This window comes from Oreochromis niloticus, linkage group LG10 (assembly GCF_001858045.2).
Source record: "Oreochromis niloticus isolate F11D_XX linkage group LG10, O_niloticus_UMD_NMBU, whole genome shotgun sequence".
Classification (NCBI taxonomy): Eukaryota; Metazoa; Chordata; class Actinopteri; order Cichliformes; family Cichlidae; genus Oreochromis; species Oreochromis niloticus.
This window is the reverse complement of record NC_031975.2, coordinates 32347832-32366267: the sequence shown is the minus strand read 5'-3', so window position 1 is coordinate 32366267 and position 18436 is coordinate 32347832. Positions and strand designations below refer to the sequence as shown.

Genomic DNA, 18436 nt, shown 5'->3' with positions numbered 1-18436 from the left:
TGCAGAGGACGTGTAATTGTTGAGCTGGACAAAGAGAACATCTTTGCTGATGCGATGTCTTCTTTGGTTCATTCTATGTATTGAACCTGGAATACCAGGAGTCAGCGTGTGCAACATTGGAACTAATTCAGAGGTATGTTTGAACAGTTAGCTAATTGTGATAGATGATGAATAAATTATCCCTAAGTAACTCATTATTTCACATCACAACTCAGTGTTACTGTATGTTACTATTTATTGGGGCATGTTTTAAGGTTTTTTGTAAGGATAAACCCTGAAGAGGGAACAAAATGTATCTCCAAGGTTGGGACAAGCAGAAAGACTGGGACCACTGTGAAGTGAAAGGTTGTTCACATTAACCCTCACGTCACAACTTTCCTCCAGTGGCTTGCTGAATTTGAGTGGAGAACTTCAAATTAGGTAACTGTTTTTGCCATTTTTAGTGAATTTCTTGTATAATTTAAGTGACCAATGTGTTGTTACCTGTGTTTCCACAGATGATCCATGGCCCATGCTTTCTGGACATTTACACAAGACGAACAACAATGAAGACAAGCTCTCTCACCATCTTGCAAGACGCTGTCTCTGTCCAACAGGTTTTTTGAGTGCAACAGTTTTGATTTTTTTTTCCTTCTTTTACCCGTTTGTTAAAAGTTATTTCAGCTACTTACACTTTAGTTGTCACATGTATTGGCTCACCCTACAAATCAATGAACTCAGTCCACAAAGCAAGATCAGGGTTCAGTGCAGGTCAGTCAAGTTCCTTCACGCCACACACGCTCATCCATGTCCTTGTGGACCCTGCTTTGTGCATTGATTTGGTGGTGTGAGCCAGTATTTTGGACAAAGTGTATATAAAGGCAGAAGTGTGGGGCTTGATATTATATTCATTACAATTCAGTTTATTTGTATGGTGCCAACAAAATGAATGCCAAGGCACTTCACAGTGTAGGTTTAAGACCCTACAAAATATAACTAAGAAAACCCAACACTTGAGCATATGTCGTCTGCCATGATATGGATATGACATAATATCGTTATTGTTTGTACAACCATCTGAGAAAATAATGGATTACATGGTTTAGTAAAAACAAGTGCTTCCTCAATGAAAATATGTTTTCAGTTCTTTTCAGTTTTTGATTTTGGAAATGTGTATTTCTGCAGAGGAAAATCAGAACTGAAATAAAAAGTGGTGTAAAGCACATGAATTATTTTGTGTGTGTGTGTGTGTGTATCTATCTCAATCAATCGATCTTTAGTGGGTATGTTTTTATATAAATATAAATAAATAAATGGTACCTTTTTTTTAATACAATACATTTTTTTTAACCCTCCAGTCTCTTACAGTATGTTATTGTTTCCTTAAATTACGGTAAATTACGACGTGTTAAACGGTAAATGACCGCCTGTTGGGACACGGTATCCTCTAGCAGAGATGAATATTTTTGGTACTGATGATGCGTGATAACGGTAAGTTACTGGTAAATATACTGCAGTTTATTACCTTGCAGCGGGCTTACAGTGACATACCGTGAATAAACGGTAGTATACCAATTTCTTAATCACAGTATGATGTTACTTTGTTGACGTAATTAACGACATAACGACATAACGGTATCTCACTGGTGACAGTGACGCCAGTGAGATACTGTAAAAAAAGTGTGGGGAATAGAAATATTTTATTGCTATTATTTGCTGCTATTTTATAATCATCATTACCATTTCATGTGATGTTGCATTCAGATGCATTCAGATGTTCAAATATATTGGTATTATATTAGTCTTTATTACAGGTCCAAAGAAGAACCATTTTAAAGGGTTGAGTTGAATCTATAATTTAAAAGTTATTAATGCTTTTATGATCTCTGTGTAGAGGGCAGAGACAGGAAAATACTCTCTGTGCCAAAATGAGACAGGAAACGAAACGTGTCTGCAGAGCATGTTTTGCAGAAGTGAAACCGAAAGCAGAGCGAGTGCAAGCCAAAGAGCCAAAGAGTTAGTATGCATTTATCTTTGATTTAAGCTTTTAGTAGAGGCTTTTGATCAAAACATTAATTCAGTAGAGTACACCTATAGGGATCACTGATAGGGGAAAGTTCAAGTTGCTTAAGTTAAGGTCAACTAAGGTTCAGAAAAGCAGATGCAGTACAGACAGACAAATAGTGAGAGGTCATGACACGTACGCAGTACACAACATGCACGCGCCCTTGCACGTGTACGCACTCACACACACACCATAACAGATCTATTTTGGTAGGGCAGAAATGCAGAAGTGTGCCGAAGTACTTAGAGGAAGTGCACCCGACGAGCGACAGCGAAGAGGGGAAGCACCGACCCGAAGACAATGTTTTTTAGAGCAATGTTAAAGGTCATGGAACATTTTGTGGTTTGGATTGACGTAAGCTGTACTATTGTCTATTTTTGTAAAAGAGGGGGGCTTTGTTATTGTACCCATATAAAACCTTGTCTCATGATTGTAAGTTCAGTTCAACACTGATTGGGTTGTTGAACTCACACATGTGTTCATTAAAATGCCGTCTAAATTGCACACGCCTGGATCTGTGGTTTTTATGGATTCTTCTCTCAACATTGAACCCTAACATTTGGGGGCTCGTTCCGGTGAAGAGAGGGAATTAATTTTGGTGTAGATGGAGAGATCCAGGGTCCGTGGTAATTGGACGGGCAGACGGTAATCAGTGGTGAAAGTGAGTAGGCATTCCCCGGGGCATTTAAAGGTAAGACACTGCCTGTTGAAATATATTTCCAAAAGGTGTCACATTGGGCATGTCAAATTAAAAGTCTACTCACTGAAAATTACTGGTGAATGTCTGTTTTTAATTTTGGTGAAGTTTTCATGAAGTTTACCGGTTGAAGTAATGATAAGGAAGTATAAGTGACAGTACTGAGTAATGAGAATAAAGGAATGAAAAGAGAATTAAAGCAGTTGGAGCTGCTAAGTGAACTCTTAGAATGATAGGGAATTTGGTCATTTTGTGGGTTCAAGTCCCATTGGTTATGCAACCCTTAAGAACTTTCTCGGAGGTGACGCTCCCTGCTGGATAGAGAAATCTATCCTTCACCTAGCGATGACTAGGGATAGTTTCGGGCAACATCCGAAGAGGACTGGGGAATCTCTAAAACTGTTGAGGGTTGTCCTCAATCTTAATCCTGTGTTGGGTGTAGATTGTTGTTTCAAATTATTCTAAATTTGTCTAGGACGACAGCGGCGTCTGTTAAGAAGCGCATAGCCCGGACGTTGCGATCCCTCCTCGATGCGGACGCGCATTGTTGACCTATCGGCGAGTAGGGTTAGCTCGGTTTGGCTTGACCGTGGGGTACAGGGCATCCTGAGATAAGCCAGTGGTTGGACCACTTTACCGTTTGGAACGGTATCTGCGCTTTTTTGGCTACGATAAATTTGGTTAGGGCATTAGCAATCGGGCCACCGTCAGGGACGGAATACTGGCTAAAATTGGTCGCAAAAAAAGTCAGGGACTTTTATCGGTCGGACCGTTATGGATAAATTTGTCGAAATTTATAGGATTTAAGAGGCCTAAAAAATCTGTGCAGTTGTAATTTAAGACGTCTGTAATATAAAATATGAGATCTATGAGTAGGATCAGTCTCTGTGTCAGTCATGCACAGCCGGATGTGCACTGATTGTGTGTGTAAATGCAAATGAGCAGCAGTGACGCGCAGAGAGGGTGGTTTCAATTTTGAGAGGACTGAGAGCTTTTTGCTAAATGCCTGTATATGAGAGGTTGGTTTTGCTTATTATGAGAGTGTAAATACAGTGTGAATATATTAGTGTGGATGCATAGGAAATGACTGAATTTTGATAGATGTATATTTCGTGAGCCATAAATGTTGGTGTGTTCATTTTCAGTTATGTGTGTGGGGAGAAGCTGCGAGACGATGAGAGGTTTCAGTTTTCTTTTTCTTTTTCCTTTTGACTTGCTCTTTCTGATCATGGAAGCCATGTCCAAAATACTCGTATGAAAGCGTATTTTGTGTGATTTTAACCGTGTGAATGCTGTCAGTATTTGATTTGAGTGACGCTGCATGATTTGTCTGAGTGAGTGGAAAATGGAAGTTTGAGAGAGAGAAGGCAGTGTGGGTGAGACGAGTCATGGCGTCTGAAAGAGGTTAGAATATTTAAAAGTGTGTGTGAGAGGAAGGTGTGTGTGACTGATGATGTCAGGGGAGCACCCAGAGAAATAGACAGAGTTAAATTCTAAGAAGATGAAGCGGATGCATGTTTTAAGAAAAAGTAATAAAGTAATAAAATTATATTAATTACAGGTTTTAGAAAAGAGACAGACTGAGAGAAATAAATACAGGAACTAACAATTACATTAATGAATTGAAAATGCACATACACAAACTGTTACATGTGAAATTATTGTTGGAAAGTTTAATAAAGAAAGCAGTTTACACTCCTTTAATTTCCAGAACCAGTGTGTCCCCTAGGTCTGATAACACCCTTGCCCAGTTGGCTCCTGTAGTAGGCGGGCATGGAAGGCTGGACAGCCCATGACGGGTAAGATCCCACCTCGAAACCCTGGGACAACCTAAGGCAAGGCGCAGTCACGATTGCTCGAACCTAAGTCCCGGAGTGACCGTGGAGTCACTGGAGGAGACGGGATTTAACAGGTAAGGCCACTGGGCACAGACGAAGGGGAAATGTCATTCACAATGACCAGTGATGAGCCAAAGAGAGAAAACACACCCTGTCAAAAGGAGTTTGGAACACTGGAAAAGAAACATTTACAAGATCACAAAGATCATAAAGAGACATTTATAAGAATCACACATACAAACAGAAAATGCACTAACCTTACAGAGACAAGCTCATGAAGAGTAATGAACAGATAATGATTTAAAACCTGGCTAAGAACACAAACATACGTAATTAAATCAGCCTGCTAATTTCATGAGGGTTAAAATGGTGTGAATGTTGAAGAAGATACACTTAAAACACACTTGGATAAAATAGAGTTGTTGTGGAATAACTCAAACGAAGCTGTATGACAAGGGAGTGAGTTATGGAAAAAAAACAAAAAACAAAAGAGGAGTAATTACTTAGGAGTGCTCTTGCACTGATTTATCAAAGTAAGTGATTAGTATAGAAAGAAAATGAAAATGATTCAATAATGTGATAAGGTTTAAACATGTATTCCTCTTGTTAAGTTGGCTGTTGAGCTGTGGGTTTATGCAAATTAGCTGGAGTGAGTGAGTGACAAAGACACTTCCTGTGTGTGTGTGTCGGAGGCTTTCTGTTCAGTTCAGGAGAGATCGGGGCTGATGAAGAGTATTGGGAGAAATATATAATGGTAAAGTATCAGGATATTTGATTACGGTGGTCAGGTCTGTTCAGAGGGGCAGATTTGGACAGGAAATTTATAATTTAAGGATGATATGTGGTTGAAATTGGTTTTTATCTTGTGCTGAATGAACACATGGTAAAGTGAGGAAGGGTGACATTGTGCAAACGGTCTTTGATCTTTTGACGAGGTTTTCGGTGTGTTGAATGGGTGAAATTTAAGATTGTTTCAGATTTTTGAGGGTGTTTGATTATTTCCAGAGAGGGTGTTTGATTAGACAGGGATATGTCTGAGAGGGGCCCCAAAAATTTTTTGTAGTAGTGCACTCAGGAAAAAACCTGTCAGGTGATTTTGTTTTGTACTTTGATGAGCTAATAATCAGCTCTCTTTTTTCATTTTTGTTCTAAGCAGGCCTGGAAGACAGTGAACCGACGGCGCTGACAAAATTACCAAGTACGAAAATCAGGTGGGCTTTACAGAATTATAATTGATTACAATCAGAGACTGATTGGCGGCAAGTCTCTGTCTAAAAATGGATTGTATCGATTCAATCCAGTCAAAAGTATAGAGAACTATTTTCCTAAACAGGAAAACGAAATAAAACGAATGATTGAGCTCATTTTGCTGATGTGGAGCATCTGATGACGTGCGCGGAGGGCTGCAGATCAGCAAAAAATATCATGTGTGAATGCATGGGAGTGAATGTGAGTGGTTGGACCAAGGGGGGAAATAAATAAAAGGTTGACAAACAGGAGAAGTGGGAGACTTAAATTTGGGGATGCTGATGTTCCTTTGGGTGAATTTCTGCTTTGTTGATTTGGGTTAGACCATGTTATTACATTATAGAATGCTAAATGCTAAAAGGGAAACATTGTTTGGTGTAACTTAAGTTACCATTAACTGAGGTAACACATGATTAATAACTGTTCTGTTTAAGTTTGTTTTTGTCATGACACAGACTGGATCATAAAGGGAGAGTATGAAATGTAAAGTACAGGTTTTGTTTTCAGGAGGTTCCAAGGATCCAGAGTTCAATGGAGCAACGATTTGGAGAAGATTTGACATGATGATTAAATTGATTTTGTTCCTTAAACACAGGTTTTCAGGGCTGGAGCAAAACACCGGAGAGGAGAATTGCTGAGCGGTTCTGGGAAATGAAATGACTAACCTTTTTTCCTTTTAATTGGTTAAGCTTGGGTGGAGCATGTTGAGTTTTTTGCCACATGAGATGTGTCAAAAAAGAGAGGGGTTTAAGATTTAATGTGTTTAATTTGAAAGGGGTTTTACTAGGATTTTATAATGATTGGGGTTGTTTGATAATCTAGATATAGTAAAACTGAGGATTTGTTAAAAGAAAGGATTAAAATGAACTGAATTAGGTTTAGAAGATAAAATGCGGTGTTCATAAGAAGTTGTATACAAAACTTAAAGGGGAAACTGTGGGAATAAAGGATATGCTTTGGGGGAAAATAGTGAAGATTTTATGAGTAGAAAATGTGGGATTTCTTTTTGATTTTTAGGATAAGTTGTAACAGTGACATAATGCTAGAATGTTGTTATAAGGTAGGCTTTAGGGTAGAGGAGAGCTTTTTATGAGGATGTTAAAAGTCTCGCTGACTCAAATGAATAATATTGGAGATTATATATGTAGAAATGATTTTTTCATACACATTGCATTTTGGTGCCTTTAACGGAGTTGTGGCTCAGAGAGTCGTCTCTTGAGGGTCATAAACTTTTGGTTAACGTTATGATTAGCCAATCTACTGTGAGAATGACCTGAGTTATTGAAGGATTGCACACGCTTACAGACATACAGAGTTCATTAAGACACATGACAGTATTGATTCCAGGCAAAAGGCCTGAAATCCATTTAGCATTTAACTGAATAGGAGTTTCGTTTGTAACTAAATTGGGTGACATGTAAAATATGGAGATAACACATGCAGCTCTAAATTAGTCCTCTTATATAAAATGCAGTTACAGGATAACAAATACTTGTTGAAGGGATCAAGTTTTTGCTTTAAACCAGGTCCAAGGGGGGAAAAGCTTATGTATTTTGGTTAAAACTGATAAAATATAATGACTGATAAAATATAATTAGAATGTACCATTACATTAAGAGTAGTAAAATGAAATAAAATGATATATTACAACAGGTTATAACACAGGAACTGTGAGTGTTAAAATGAAGTTAGTGTCAACACACAGAAGTTGTTCCTAGGGAGCTTTTAGCTATGATGAAAGTTATTTAGGAGTAATTGATTATATGCTTAAACTTAGTTGATTAAAATGGTTGTTTTTCTTTGATCCTTTTAGTAGAATAAGCCCTTATAATGATTTTATGATGATTTTGCTTGTGAGAGGTGACTTAGATGAGAGGTAGGCCCTTGCAGCAGTGACAGTTTGTGCACAGGATGTTGATGATCAGATAAGGAGCAGAGAGGAAGCACATGCAGAGACATGCTTCCTTTGATCCTCTTAAAGACAACGCTTTCAGAGGTTCACAAATGCTGAGTAATGTTGAATGAGATATGAAAATAAATGTCGAAAAACCAAATACGTAATTAGGTTCATGTTTTGAGTAACATTAGGTTGAGTAACATTAGGTTTGAATAAAGAAGACAATTGAGGGACATAAGGCAGGGAAGCCGTACTAGGGAGGAAGTGTTCTGTTTCCTTTGCAGGTGGCCAGATTTCCACTAGAGTGGGACCCAGAAGAGGAGCAGAGACCACTTAAGCATGAAGTGTTCTCAAGTGGGAGCGGGCATTTTATAACTAAGACCACCTAGATGACATGAGGTTGTCTGATTTGTTAAGTCACAGGATGCCAAGAGAGGGTCAGAGCTAAGAACAGTGATCCTAAATGTCCATGACGTCAGGGGTGGACAGGGAAACAGTTGAATGGGCCAAGGAGTGACCCAACATAAATGTATTGCGACCTCTGGTGGTCCAGAGGTCGAGAGTGGGAGTGTGGGGAATAGAAATATTTTATTGCTATTATTTGCTGCTATTTTATAATCATCATTACCATTTCATGTGATGTTGCATTCAGATGCATTCAGATGTTCAAATATATTGGTATTATATTAGTCTTTATTACAGGTCCAAAGAAGAACCATTTTAAAGGGTTGAGTTGAATCTATAATTTAAAAGTTATTAATGCTTTTATGATCTCTGTGTAGAGGGCAGAGACAGGAAAATACTCTCTGTGCCAAAATGAGACAGGAAACGAAACGCGTCTGCAGAGCATGTTTTGCAGAAGTGAAACCGAAAGCAGAGCGAGTGCAAGCCAAAGAGCCAAAGAGTTAGTATGCATTTATCTTTGATTTAAGCTTTTAGTAGAGGCTTTTGATCAAAACATTAATTCAGTAGAGTACACCTATAGGGATCACTGATAGGGGAAAGTTCAAGTTGCTTAAGTTAAGGTCAACTAAGGTTCAGAAAAGCAGATGCAGTACAGACAGACAAATAGTGAGAGGTCATGACACGTACGCAGTACACAACATGCACGCGCCCTTGCACGTGTACGCACTCACACACACACCATAACAGATCTATTTTGGTAGGGCAGAAATGCAGAAGTGTGCCGAAGTACTTAGAGGAAGTGCACCCGACGAGCGACAGCGAAGAGGGGAAGCACCGACCCGAAGACAATGTTTTTTAGAGCAATGTTAAAGGTCATGGAACATTTTGTGGTTTGGATTGACGTAAGCTGTACTATTGTCTATTTTTGTAAAAGAGGGGGGCTTTGTTATTGTACCCATATAAAACCTTGTCTCATGATTGTAAGTTCAGTTCAACACTGATTGGGTTGTTGAACTCACACATGTGTTCATTAAAATGCCGTCTAAATTGCACACGCCTGGATCTGTGGTTTTTATGGATTCTTCTCTCAACATTGAACCCTAACAAAAGCTACGGTGCGTTACCATAATTTGTCCAAGAGTATTATACCACAACAGCAAAAAACGGTATCATCCTGCACAACGGTAAGCTACAGTAATATGGCGTCACGGTGTGACGCTGACAACAGTGATGCCAGTATGTTACCGTAAAGTGGAGATGAAAAGTCTAACAGTGTGTTTATGTGAAGCGAAATGTAAAGCTTAGTTTTGATCTTCTTTTACTCCTGGTTCAGTCAGTTTTGGTTGGAGATTGATGAAACCTGTAGCATCAGAATTTAGCACAAAAAAAGACGTCATAACAAAGCGCAGACCCGACACATCAGAATCTGTGAGCTGTCGGCTTTCAGCCCGACGACGTGTCCGTGTGGCATGCTGTCAGGTGAAAAAGCCGACATCTCATTGATTCTGATGTGTCAGGTCCGCACTTTGTGATGACGTCTTTTTACAGAATCTGTTTATCTGCTCTCATTTACTGTTTAAGCTGTTCTTGAAATAGTTTTGTAAGCTTTAACCTGAGATTCTGGCGCTTCTGGGAAAATACATTCATATTGAAAAAGCGATTCATGATTTTAATGAATCGATATAACTGTTAAAGCTGAAAGCACTTTTAATCAAATAATAGATTATTGAAACCCACTCCTAGTGGAATAACTCATACTTGTCTAGCTCCAACCTACTGGAACACATCAGGACACATCGGGATCCCCTTCAGTTTGCTTACCAGCCCCACCTCGGAGTTGAGGAAGCCATCTGAGACCTGGGGAATACAAAAGCTTGGCATGAACAGAAACTGAGACATATGGTGACCTGGAAACACTAGGGAACATAAGAAACCAGCAGCTCCCACACAGCAAAGGAGCTATGACAGACTGGACATGACAAAAAAAACTGACATACACAGGAGACACAGGGAAAGGAAAACACTAAGGGAACTAAACCAGAACCAGAAGAGATAAACACAATAACCAGAAAAGTGTAAAAGAAAAAAAGAAAAAAAAAACCTACGAAACATAAGTCACTCTAGAAATACCACAATAATGATTAATCAGGATTCATGTCCAGTGTTACCATGACAACAACTGCCCAGATCAGACAGCAATTAGGTCTTTTTCATCCAGTATAAAAGATAACATGCAGAATCTTAAGATAATGTTTGATCAGTCTGTCATATTTGAGTCTCGCATCTAGACTTTGAACAGGTATTGTTTTTTTGTTTTTTTTAATTTAAGAAATACTGCCAAAAAGCACTGTTGCTTGCCCATGTTTTTATCTCCTCCCAGTTTGATTATTGTAATGCACTGTTTTCTTGTCTCATGAAAGTATGTGTCAATCACCTCCAAAGTATCCAGTTCTGCTAATGGACAACAAAGATGTCCAGGTTTCTCTGGGACCAGGTGAAAAGGGCTGTGATGATATTTAACACCAAACTAAATCCAAGAACAATGGAGGCAAGTGCCACAAGGGCAAGCATAATGTTTGTAATACAAGAATGTTTACATTGCTCATTAGTGATCAGTTGCCGTGTCATGTGATAAGGTTGCGAAGACAGAAATCATAAATTGTATGCAATGTCACACCAACTCTGCAGAAGAGCTCTGCCAACTATGAGCAAACACGGATCCTAACCTGCAGGCTGCCTGTACAAGGGACTGATTTTTATCAACCACCAGGCTTTTGTGAGGTGTTTTAATATGACTTTTCTCCTGTAGGAATACTGCAATTGTTGGATTTCTGTGCTGCATTAACTTCAACAGGTTGATGTTTTACATCTTAAACTTTCTCTGTAATGTCGAATGTATCTCAGTCTTACACTAACATGTCTATTGAAGTGCAGTATCAGGAGCTACTGAGGGTAATTATTATTTCCACTCTGTCAACAGTTCCATCTTTTATTTTTCTCTTCATTAATGGGACCATGTTGTTCACACTGAGGAGTAAACCTGTATTTCGTGACACTCCCCGTTACATTCTTCTGTATAACCTCCTTTTTGCAGACACTGTGCAGCTGGCACAGAGTCAGGTTCTTTTCCTGCTCTCTATTTTTAGAGTAAAATTGCCATATCCTGTATGTGGATTTCTCAGCTTGTTGGCCAATCTCACCACTGGGATCTCCCCTCTCACCCTTTCGGTGATGCCTCTGGAGAGATATGTAGCTGTGTGCTACCCACTGAGGTATCCTACCATCATCACCATCAGAAACACAGGGGCTGCTATCATTGTAATCTGGATCATCAGCTCACTAAATAATCTCACCAGACTCATCTTTTTTTTCCCATTTGAAATGTTGAAAAATCTGCAGACGAAAGATGTTTGTTCCACTATAGCTCTACTGCTCGGGACAAGGTCTGATCAATATGATACAGCTTTCACATGTTTAGTGTTTGTATCAGCTGGTGTGGCAGTCATTTTTTCCTACATTGCTGTGATATTAGCAGCCAGGTCAGCCTCTGCAAACAAAGCTTTAGCCCGTAAAGCTCGAAACACTCTGCTGCTTAATATGATGCAGCTGTGCCTGAGTCTCTGCTCAACTATTAATAACCCTTTGCTCATAGCTCTTTCAAGAACTGTAACAAGAACCGTATTTTTGTGGGTTCAGAATTTTTTTTATGTGTGCTTTATTATCTTACCCAGATGCCTGAGTTCTCTCATCTATGGGCTAAGAGATCAGACCATCAGACCTGTCCTCATGTACCACCTATGCTGTTATCAGAAACTAAGTCAGTAGCTGAGATGCCTGTTTGGCTGCAGCAAGTGAGCATGAAAGAAACATTGTTTAGTTTTAGTCAGTCTATTTTTTTCAAGGACCATGCACAAAACCACTCATATTTCAGAAAAAATAGATGCCTTATATCAGATTTAGTTACACATCAATGTCCATCTGCAGCCTCTGGCAGGTACAAATATAGTCAGTGAGATATAAATTACATTTTTAAAAACAATAAATATCAATATTTCAGTATGAACAATTTAAATATATATATATTCTGCAGGGACTTTGAAAAAAGTTTGCAGTTTTTTTAAAATGACAAGTAGAGTCATAATTTCTCAATCATCCAGGTGAGAAAATCCCAAAAGGTTGGTTCTGTTCATTTGGATGTACCGTTTTAAGTGGGAAAACTGTTTCGTCACTCTTCCAAGTGACTTTTTTAGTCTCCTTAACAAGTCCCTTCTTAGTAGCATAACCTCTGCAACCTTATCTCTCCTAAAGAAGTAACTTGGATGAGTGGCAGAACATTTCTTCCACTGAAAACACTACATTCACATGAACTGAATCAACTTTTTGGCAGAGTTGTAATTTGTTACACACATTTCTGAGACTTGGCTGGAAGTAATGTGTCAGGAAAAGGAAGCCTTGGATTATCTGTCAATGCCCAGTGGGAGTGTCCATCATGGCTACATCAACCTCTAGCGCTACCACAACAAAACAAAAACAACCTTTCTGTGTCCTAAATATATTGTCCTAACCTGTTTGCATAATAACCTATGCTCTCTGATTGTCCATCTTTGACTTTTTTGTTCCTTTGAAAAATATTTTTTCAAACATTATAATATTGTGTTTATATGACTAGAATTATGCCTTGAACTAAATGTAATACATGTACATCCAGACAAGAAATACAGAAACACATTTGATTTCTTTGTAGGGTTACAAAAGGCTGGAGCCGAGTTCCCTTTCCACATGAGATATACTTTGGATATTTGACCAGTCGATCTTAGCGACTAACTCACACTAGATTTTCAACGTAGAAAATCTACACTGGATTACTTCTACTTTTATGCCCACACCGTAACATCTCAGCTTCTGTCCTTTATCCAGAGGACACTATCATATAATTACAGTACTGTGCAAAAGTTTTAGGTAGGTGTAAAAAAAAATGCTGTAAACAGAGAATGCTAGTTAAATTAGTTTCACACATGGTACAGCAGTAATTCATTTCCTATACACAAACCTTCCTTTAAAAAAGTAACACTGTTTCCATGCATAAAAAGGAGCAGGAAGAAGAATAAATTCGTATTAACACCTGCACCCTTTCTAAATTCAAAATAATAATAGTACAAGTGGGCACTTACAACCAAAATACCCTCTGGTACTATTCTATACACAGCAAACCAAACAGAACAATATACTCAACAATGAGCAATACCACTAAATATGAAACTAAAAGGATAATTTTTCTACAATTACATTCTGTTATTTTCAACTTCTTCGTATTGGTTTATCATTTAATTCTTATAGCAGATTTTAAATTGAGAAACATTTGTACAACACTTAAGATGATCATTGAGAGAGTTCCAGTTTCTTATGCCTATGACTGTTGGACACATTTGCTTTTGTGTGGTTCGAGCAAACTGATGTTTGAAATAAAACTTCCTTCTGCCGTCCCCATTTTCTGAACACAATACAAATAAACTTTGTAACTTAAGAGGTAATGTTTTATTTTTTGCCCTAAACATAATATTTAATGTCTGTAATTTCACTATATCTTCTAGTTTTAGTAATTTCGATTTTTATAAACAAACTATTAGTGTGTTCTCTATATTTAACATTATGCATAATTCGAAACACTCTCTTCTGTAATAAATATAATGGTTTCATATTAGTCACATATGTATTCCCCCATACTTTAACACATAACTCAGATAGGGGAGAAACAATGAAAAATATAATATTCTCATTGTCTTATAATCTAAAATAGAATAGAATAGAATAGAATAGAATAGAATAGCATAGAATGCCTTTATTGTCACTATACGGTTGTACAATGACATACAGAGCATCTCCTACTCAGTGCAAACATGCTGGGGGGGGGCACAGTTCTGCAGCGCTATGTACATATGGACAGTATTAACAGAGGGAAAAATATATATATATAAAATGTACAAATATACAAGCTGGTTTTAAAAAGTAATATGTAATAAATAGTGTTATATATATACAGTTAGGTTATTGCACAGTGGTGGTTCATATTAGAAATGGGAAAAAAAAGAAATTGTGGGGGGGCTGTGTTATCGTTGCATGTGTGAGTTCAGGGTGGTTATGGCTTTAGGGAAGAAATGATGTTTGCTGCTCTGCTGAGGCAGCGGGAGGAATAAATGTCCACCAGGGAGGGGAGAGGGCAGCTGATGATCTTTTGTGCTGTCTTGACCACACTCTGAAGCCTCACTCTATCCGCCTTGCTGCAGCTGCCATACCATACCGTGATGCAGTAGGTTAGCAGGCTCTCAATGGACGAGCGGTAGAAGGTCAGCAGCAGGTTGGAGTTCAGCTTATACTTCCTGAGGACTCTCAGGAAGTGCAGCCGCTGTTGGACCTTCTTGACGTTTGCTGAGATGTTTTCTGTCCAGGAGATGTCAGCAGAGATGAGGACACCAAGGAACTGGAAGGTGTGGACCCTCTCCACACACTCCCCGTTGATGTAAAGGGGGGCTAAGTCAGTGCTGTGTCTCCTGAAGTCAACAATGTGCTCTTTGGTTTTCTTGGTGTTCAGTGCAGGTTGTTTTCTGAACACCAGGCTGCTTCAGGACTTCCTCTCTGTACTCTGCCTCGTCTCCCTTTGAGATGAGTCCGACTACCGTGGTGTCATCAGCAAACTTGATGATGAGATTGTTGTTGTGGGTTGAGCTGCAGTCGTGGGTGTAGAGAGAATGCAGGAGGGGGCTCAGCACACAGCCCTGTGGGGAGCCGGTGCTCAGTGTGCGAGTGGAGGAGAGATGAGGGCGGAGTCTTACAGTCTGGGGCCGGTTTGTGAGAAAGTCCTTTATCCAGGCACATGTGAGAGGAGGGAGGCCAAGAGTGACCAGTTTGGTGATGAGGATGTCCGGGATGATTGTATTAACGGTTGAGCTGTAGTCCACGAAGAGCATTCAGACGCAGCTCTGCCGCTGCTCTAGGTGACTCAGCACAGCGTGGCGATGGCGTCTTCTGTGGATCTGTTTGCGCGGTATGCAAACTGGTAGGGGTCGAATTGTGGGGGGAGGTAATCCTTGATGTGCTGAAGGACTAGTCTCGCAAAGCATTTCATGATTACCGGCATGAGGGCCACAGGGCGGTAATTATTCAGGCTGGTGATGGGAGACTTCTTCGGCACTGGGATGATTGTGGCTGATTTTAGACAGGATTGGATGGCTGCCTGATCCAGTTAGAGGTTGAAGAGCCTGGTGAAGATGAGGGTGAGCTGGTGGGCACATGCTCTTAGTACCTTGCCAGGTACTCCATCTCTACCAGCCGCCGAGGAATCTAGAAGAATAGAATGAATAGAATAGAATAATCCTTTAATTGTCCCACAAGGGGAAATTTGGTTGTATCAGCAGCAAAAAAACACACATATACAAAAAGAACAGGACACAGAACAGAAAACAAAAAAACACAATTTTTACATATCATGGACAACAGTTACCAGAGCAGAGTACAGTTGTTAAAATTAGCGTACAGATAGTGTGCAAAAAGAGCAGGATACTGAAAGATGTTTAAATAGTTAAGAATATTTAGAATAAATAGAAAAGTGCAGATTGTGTGATTGTACCTGTGCATTTAAAAGTAGACATGTAACTTCCAATAAGTTAGTGTATATATAAGCTGAGAAAAGTAATGTGCAGTTATAACAGTAGAAGTTGTTACAGCACAGATGTAAACATCTATGTTTGTTGGGAGCAGTTCTGATTGTACAGTCTGACAGCTGCAGGGAGGAAGGACCTGAGGAAACGCTCCTTCATGCATCTAGGATGCAGCAGTCTGTCACTGAAGGAGCTCTGCAGCAACATTTCCATGCATGGGGTGGGAGACTCTGTCCATCAGAGATGTTATTTTGGCCAGAGTCCTTCTGTCTCCCACCACCTGCACTGGGTCCAGGGTGCATCCCAGAACAGAGCTGGCCTTCCTGATGAGTTTATCCAACCTCTTCCTCTCAGCTGCCGATAAACTGCTGCTCCAACATACCACACTGTAAAAAATGACAGATGCCACCACAGAGTCATAGAAGGTCTTTAAAAGCGCTCCCTGTACTCCAAATGACCTCAGCCGCCTCAGCAGGTAGAGTCTGCTCTGACCCTTCCTGTAAAGAGCATCAGTGTTGTGGCTCCAGTCCAGTTTATTATTCAGGTGAACACCCAGGTACCTATAAGAGTCCACTATCTCAATGTCCACTCCCTGGATGTTCACCGGTGTCAGTGTGGTGGGTCTGCGTCTCCGGAAGTCCACCACCAACTCCTTGGTTTTCCCGGCGTTTATCAGCAGGTGGTTCTGCTGGCACCAGTCCACAAAGTCCAGAGTCCACTGTCTGTACTCTGAGTCGTCCTCACCTGTGATGAGGCCGACTATGGCAGAGTCGTCAGAGAACTTCTGTAAGTAGCAGCGTGGGGAGTTGATGGAGAAGTCTGCAGTGTAGAGGGTGAAGAGGAACGGTGCCAGCACAGTTCCCTGTGGGGCCCCCGTACTGCAGACCAGTGTGTCAGAGACACAGCCCTGTGACCTCACATACTGTGGGCGTTCTGTGAGGTAGTCCAGTATCCACTGGGACATGTGGTGGTCCACTCCCGATAGCTCCAGCTTGTCCCTCAGAAGTCGTGGCTGGATGGTGTTGAAAGCACTGGAGAAATCAAAGAACATGATCCTCACAGTGCTTCCAGGCTTCTCCAGGTGAGTCAGAGCTCGGTGCAGGAGGTAGATGATGGCGTCCTCCACCCCAATGCCAGGCTGGTAAGCAAACTGCAGCGGATCCAATGAAGACCTCACCAGGGGGCGCAGATGGTTTAGAACCAACCTCTTGATGGTCTTAATCAGATGTGATGTCAGGGCTACCGGCCTGTAGCTGCTGAGGTCCTTGGGATGGGAGGTCTTTGGTACCGGTACCACGCACTTTCCCCAGTGACAGGCTCAGGTTGAACAGATATCCTAGGATGCCACACAGTTCATCTGCGCAGCATCTCAGGAGTCTGGAGCTGATGCCATCTGGACCTGCAGCCTTCCGCACCTTGATCTTGCGAAGCTCATTCCTCACTTGAAGTGCTGAGATAGAAAAAGTGGATTTTGGGGGAGTAAGTTGGAGTCCACAGAAGCTGGGGGTGGGTGTGATGCCTGGGAGCTGGGAGGTGTGAAGCTGAGAGGTGTGAAGCTCTGAGATGAAGGACAGGCAGTCCCTGAAGATGAGGGAGATTGCAGCAGGGGGGACGATGCTGGGGAAGGGGTGGGTGGGTGGTTGATCAAACCTATTAAAATATTTATTTAGGTCATTCACCCACCCCAAGTCTCCTGCAGCCTGGGGGGTTGGTTTTTGTCCTGAGATTGTCTTCAGGCTGTTCCAAACCCCTCTGATGTTGTCCTGTTGCAGCTGCTCTTCCATCTTCCTCCTGTAGTTTTCCTTCCCTTGCCTTATCTTCCATTTCAGCTTCTTCTGGACAGCTCTCAGCTCCTGTTTGTCTCCAGATCTAAAGACTCTCTTCTTCTCCTTGAGCAGAGCCTTAATTTCAGGATTTATCCATGGCTTGTTGTTAGAAAAACATCGTACCTTTATGCTGGGTACGGTGTTGTCCATATAGAAGTTCATGTAATTTAATATATATCTAACATTACCCAGGATATAAATACTTTTGGGCATCTTTTTTTTAACATGTTCAATATGAAATTTCCACATTAACTTGTCATTCTCTATTACACCCAGAAAACGGAATTCTGTAACTCTTTCAATCAATACTCCATATATGAATAATACTATCTCTTCTTCCTTTACACAGTTTCCGAATGGAAAAAACATAGTTTATGATAAAGTCAGCGATAACTTATTTACATCAAACCATTTTTTTAGTTTTTTCATTTCAATAACCATAATTTTTGCCAATTCTTTCAAGTTTTCTCCAGAACAATAACAATTTTTGTCGTCTGCAAACAAAACAAAATGTAACATTTTCGACACATCACAAATGTCGTTTATATAAAAATTAAAAAGTTTTGGTCCTAAAACAGAAACTTGAGGAACCAAACATTATATTTTTATTCTTTCAGATGAATTACCCAAATACTGCACATACTGAAACCTATTATTAAGTAACTGCTCAACCAGTTCAATACAATTCCTCTCACACCATAAGTACTTAACTAGGAAATCAAGATGGAGTGTTGCAGAGTGTCAAAAGCTTTTTTTTAAATCAATGAATACCCCTATAGTATATTTACTATTATGTGTTGCTGATGAAATGTCTTCAATAGTATTC

At 40.1% G+C, this 18436-nt stretch overlaps 1 protein-coding gene and 1 long non-coding RNA gene across 2 annotated transcripts; both read left to right on the top strand.

Moving 5' to 3' along the window:
* Positions 1 to 18: 18 nt before the first annotated feature.
* Positions 19 to 1208, top strand: LOC112847974 (uncharacterized). The gene is made up of 2 exons (XR_003221816.1): positions 19 to 133; positions 498 to 1208. It is a non-coding gene; the product is annotated as an uncharacterized LOC112847974 (long non-coding RNA).
* A 9807-nt stretch (positions 1209 to 11015) lies between these two features.
* On the top strand, positions 11016 to 11954 carry LOC109203791 (odorant receptor 131-2-like). Its single transcript, XM_019363510.1, has one exon. The coding sequence runs from the start codon at positions 11016 to 11018 to the stop codon at positions 11952 to 11954; it is 939 nt and encodes a 312-aa protein (XP_019219055.1).
* Positions 11955 to 18436: the final 6482 nt, after the last annotated feature.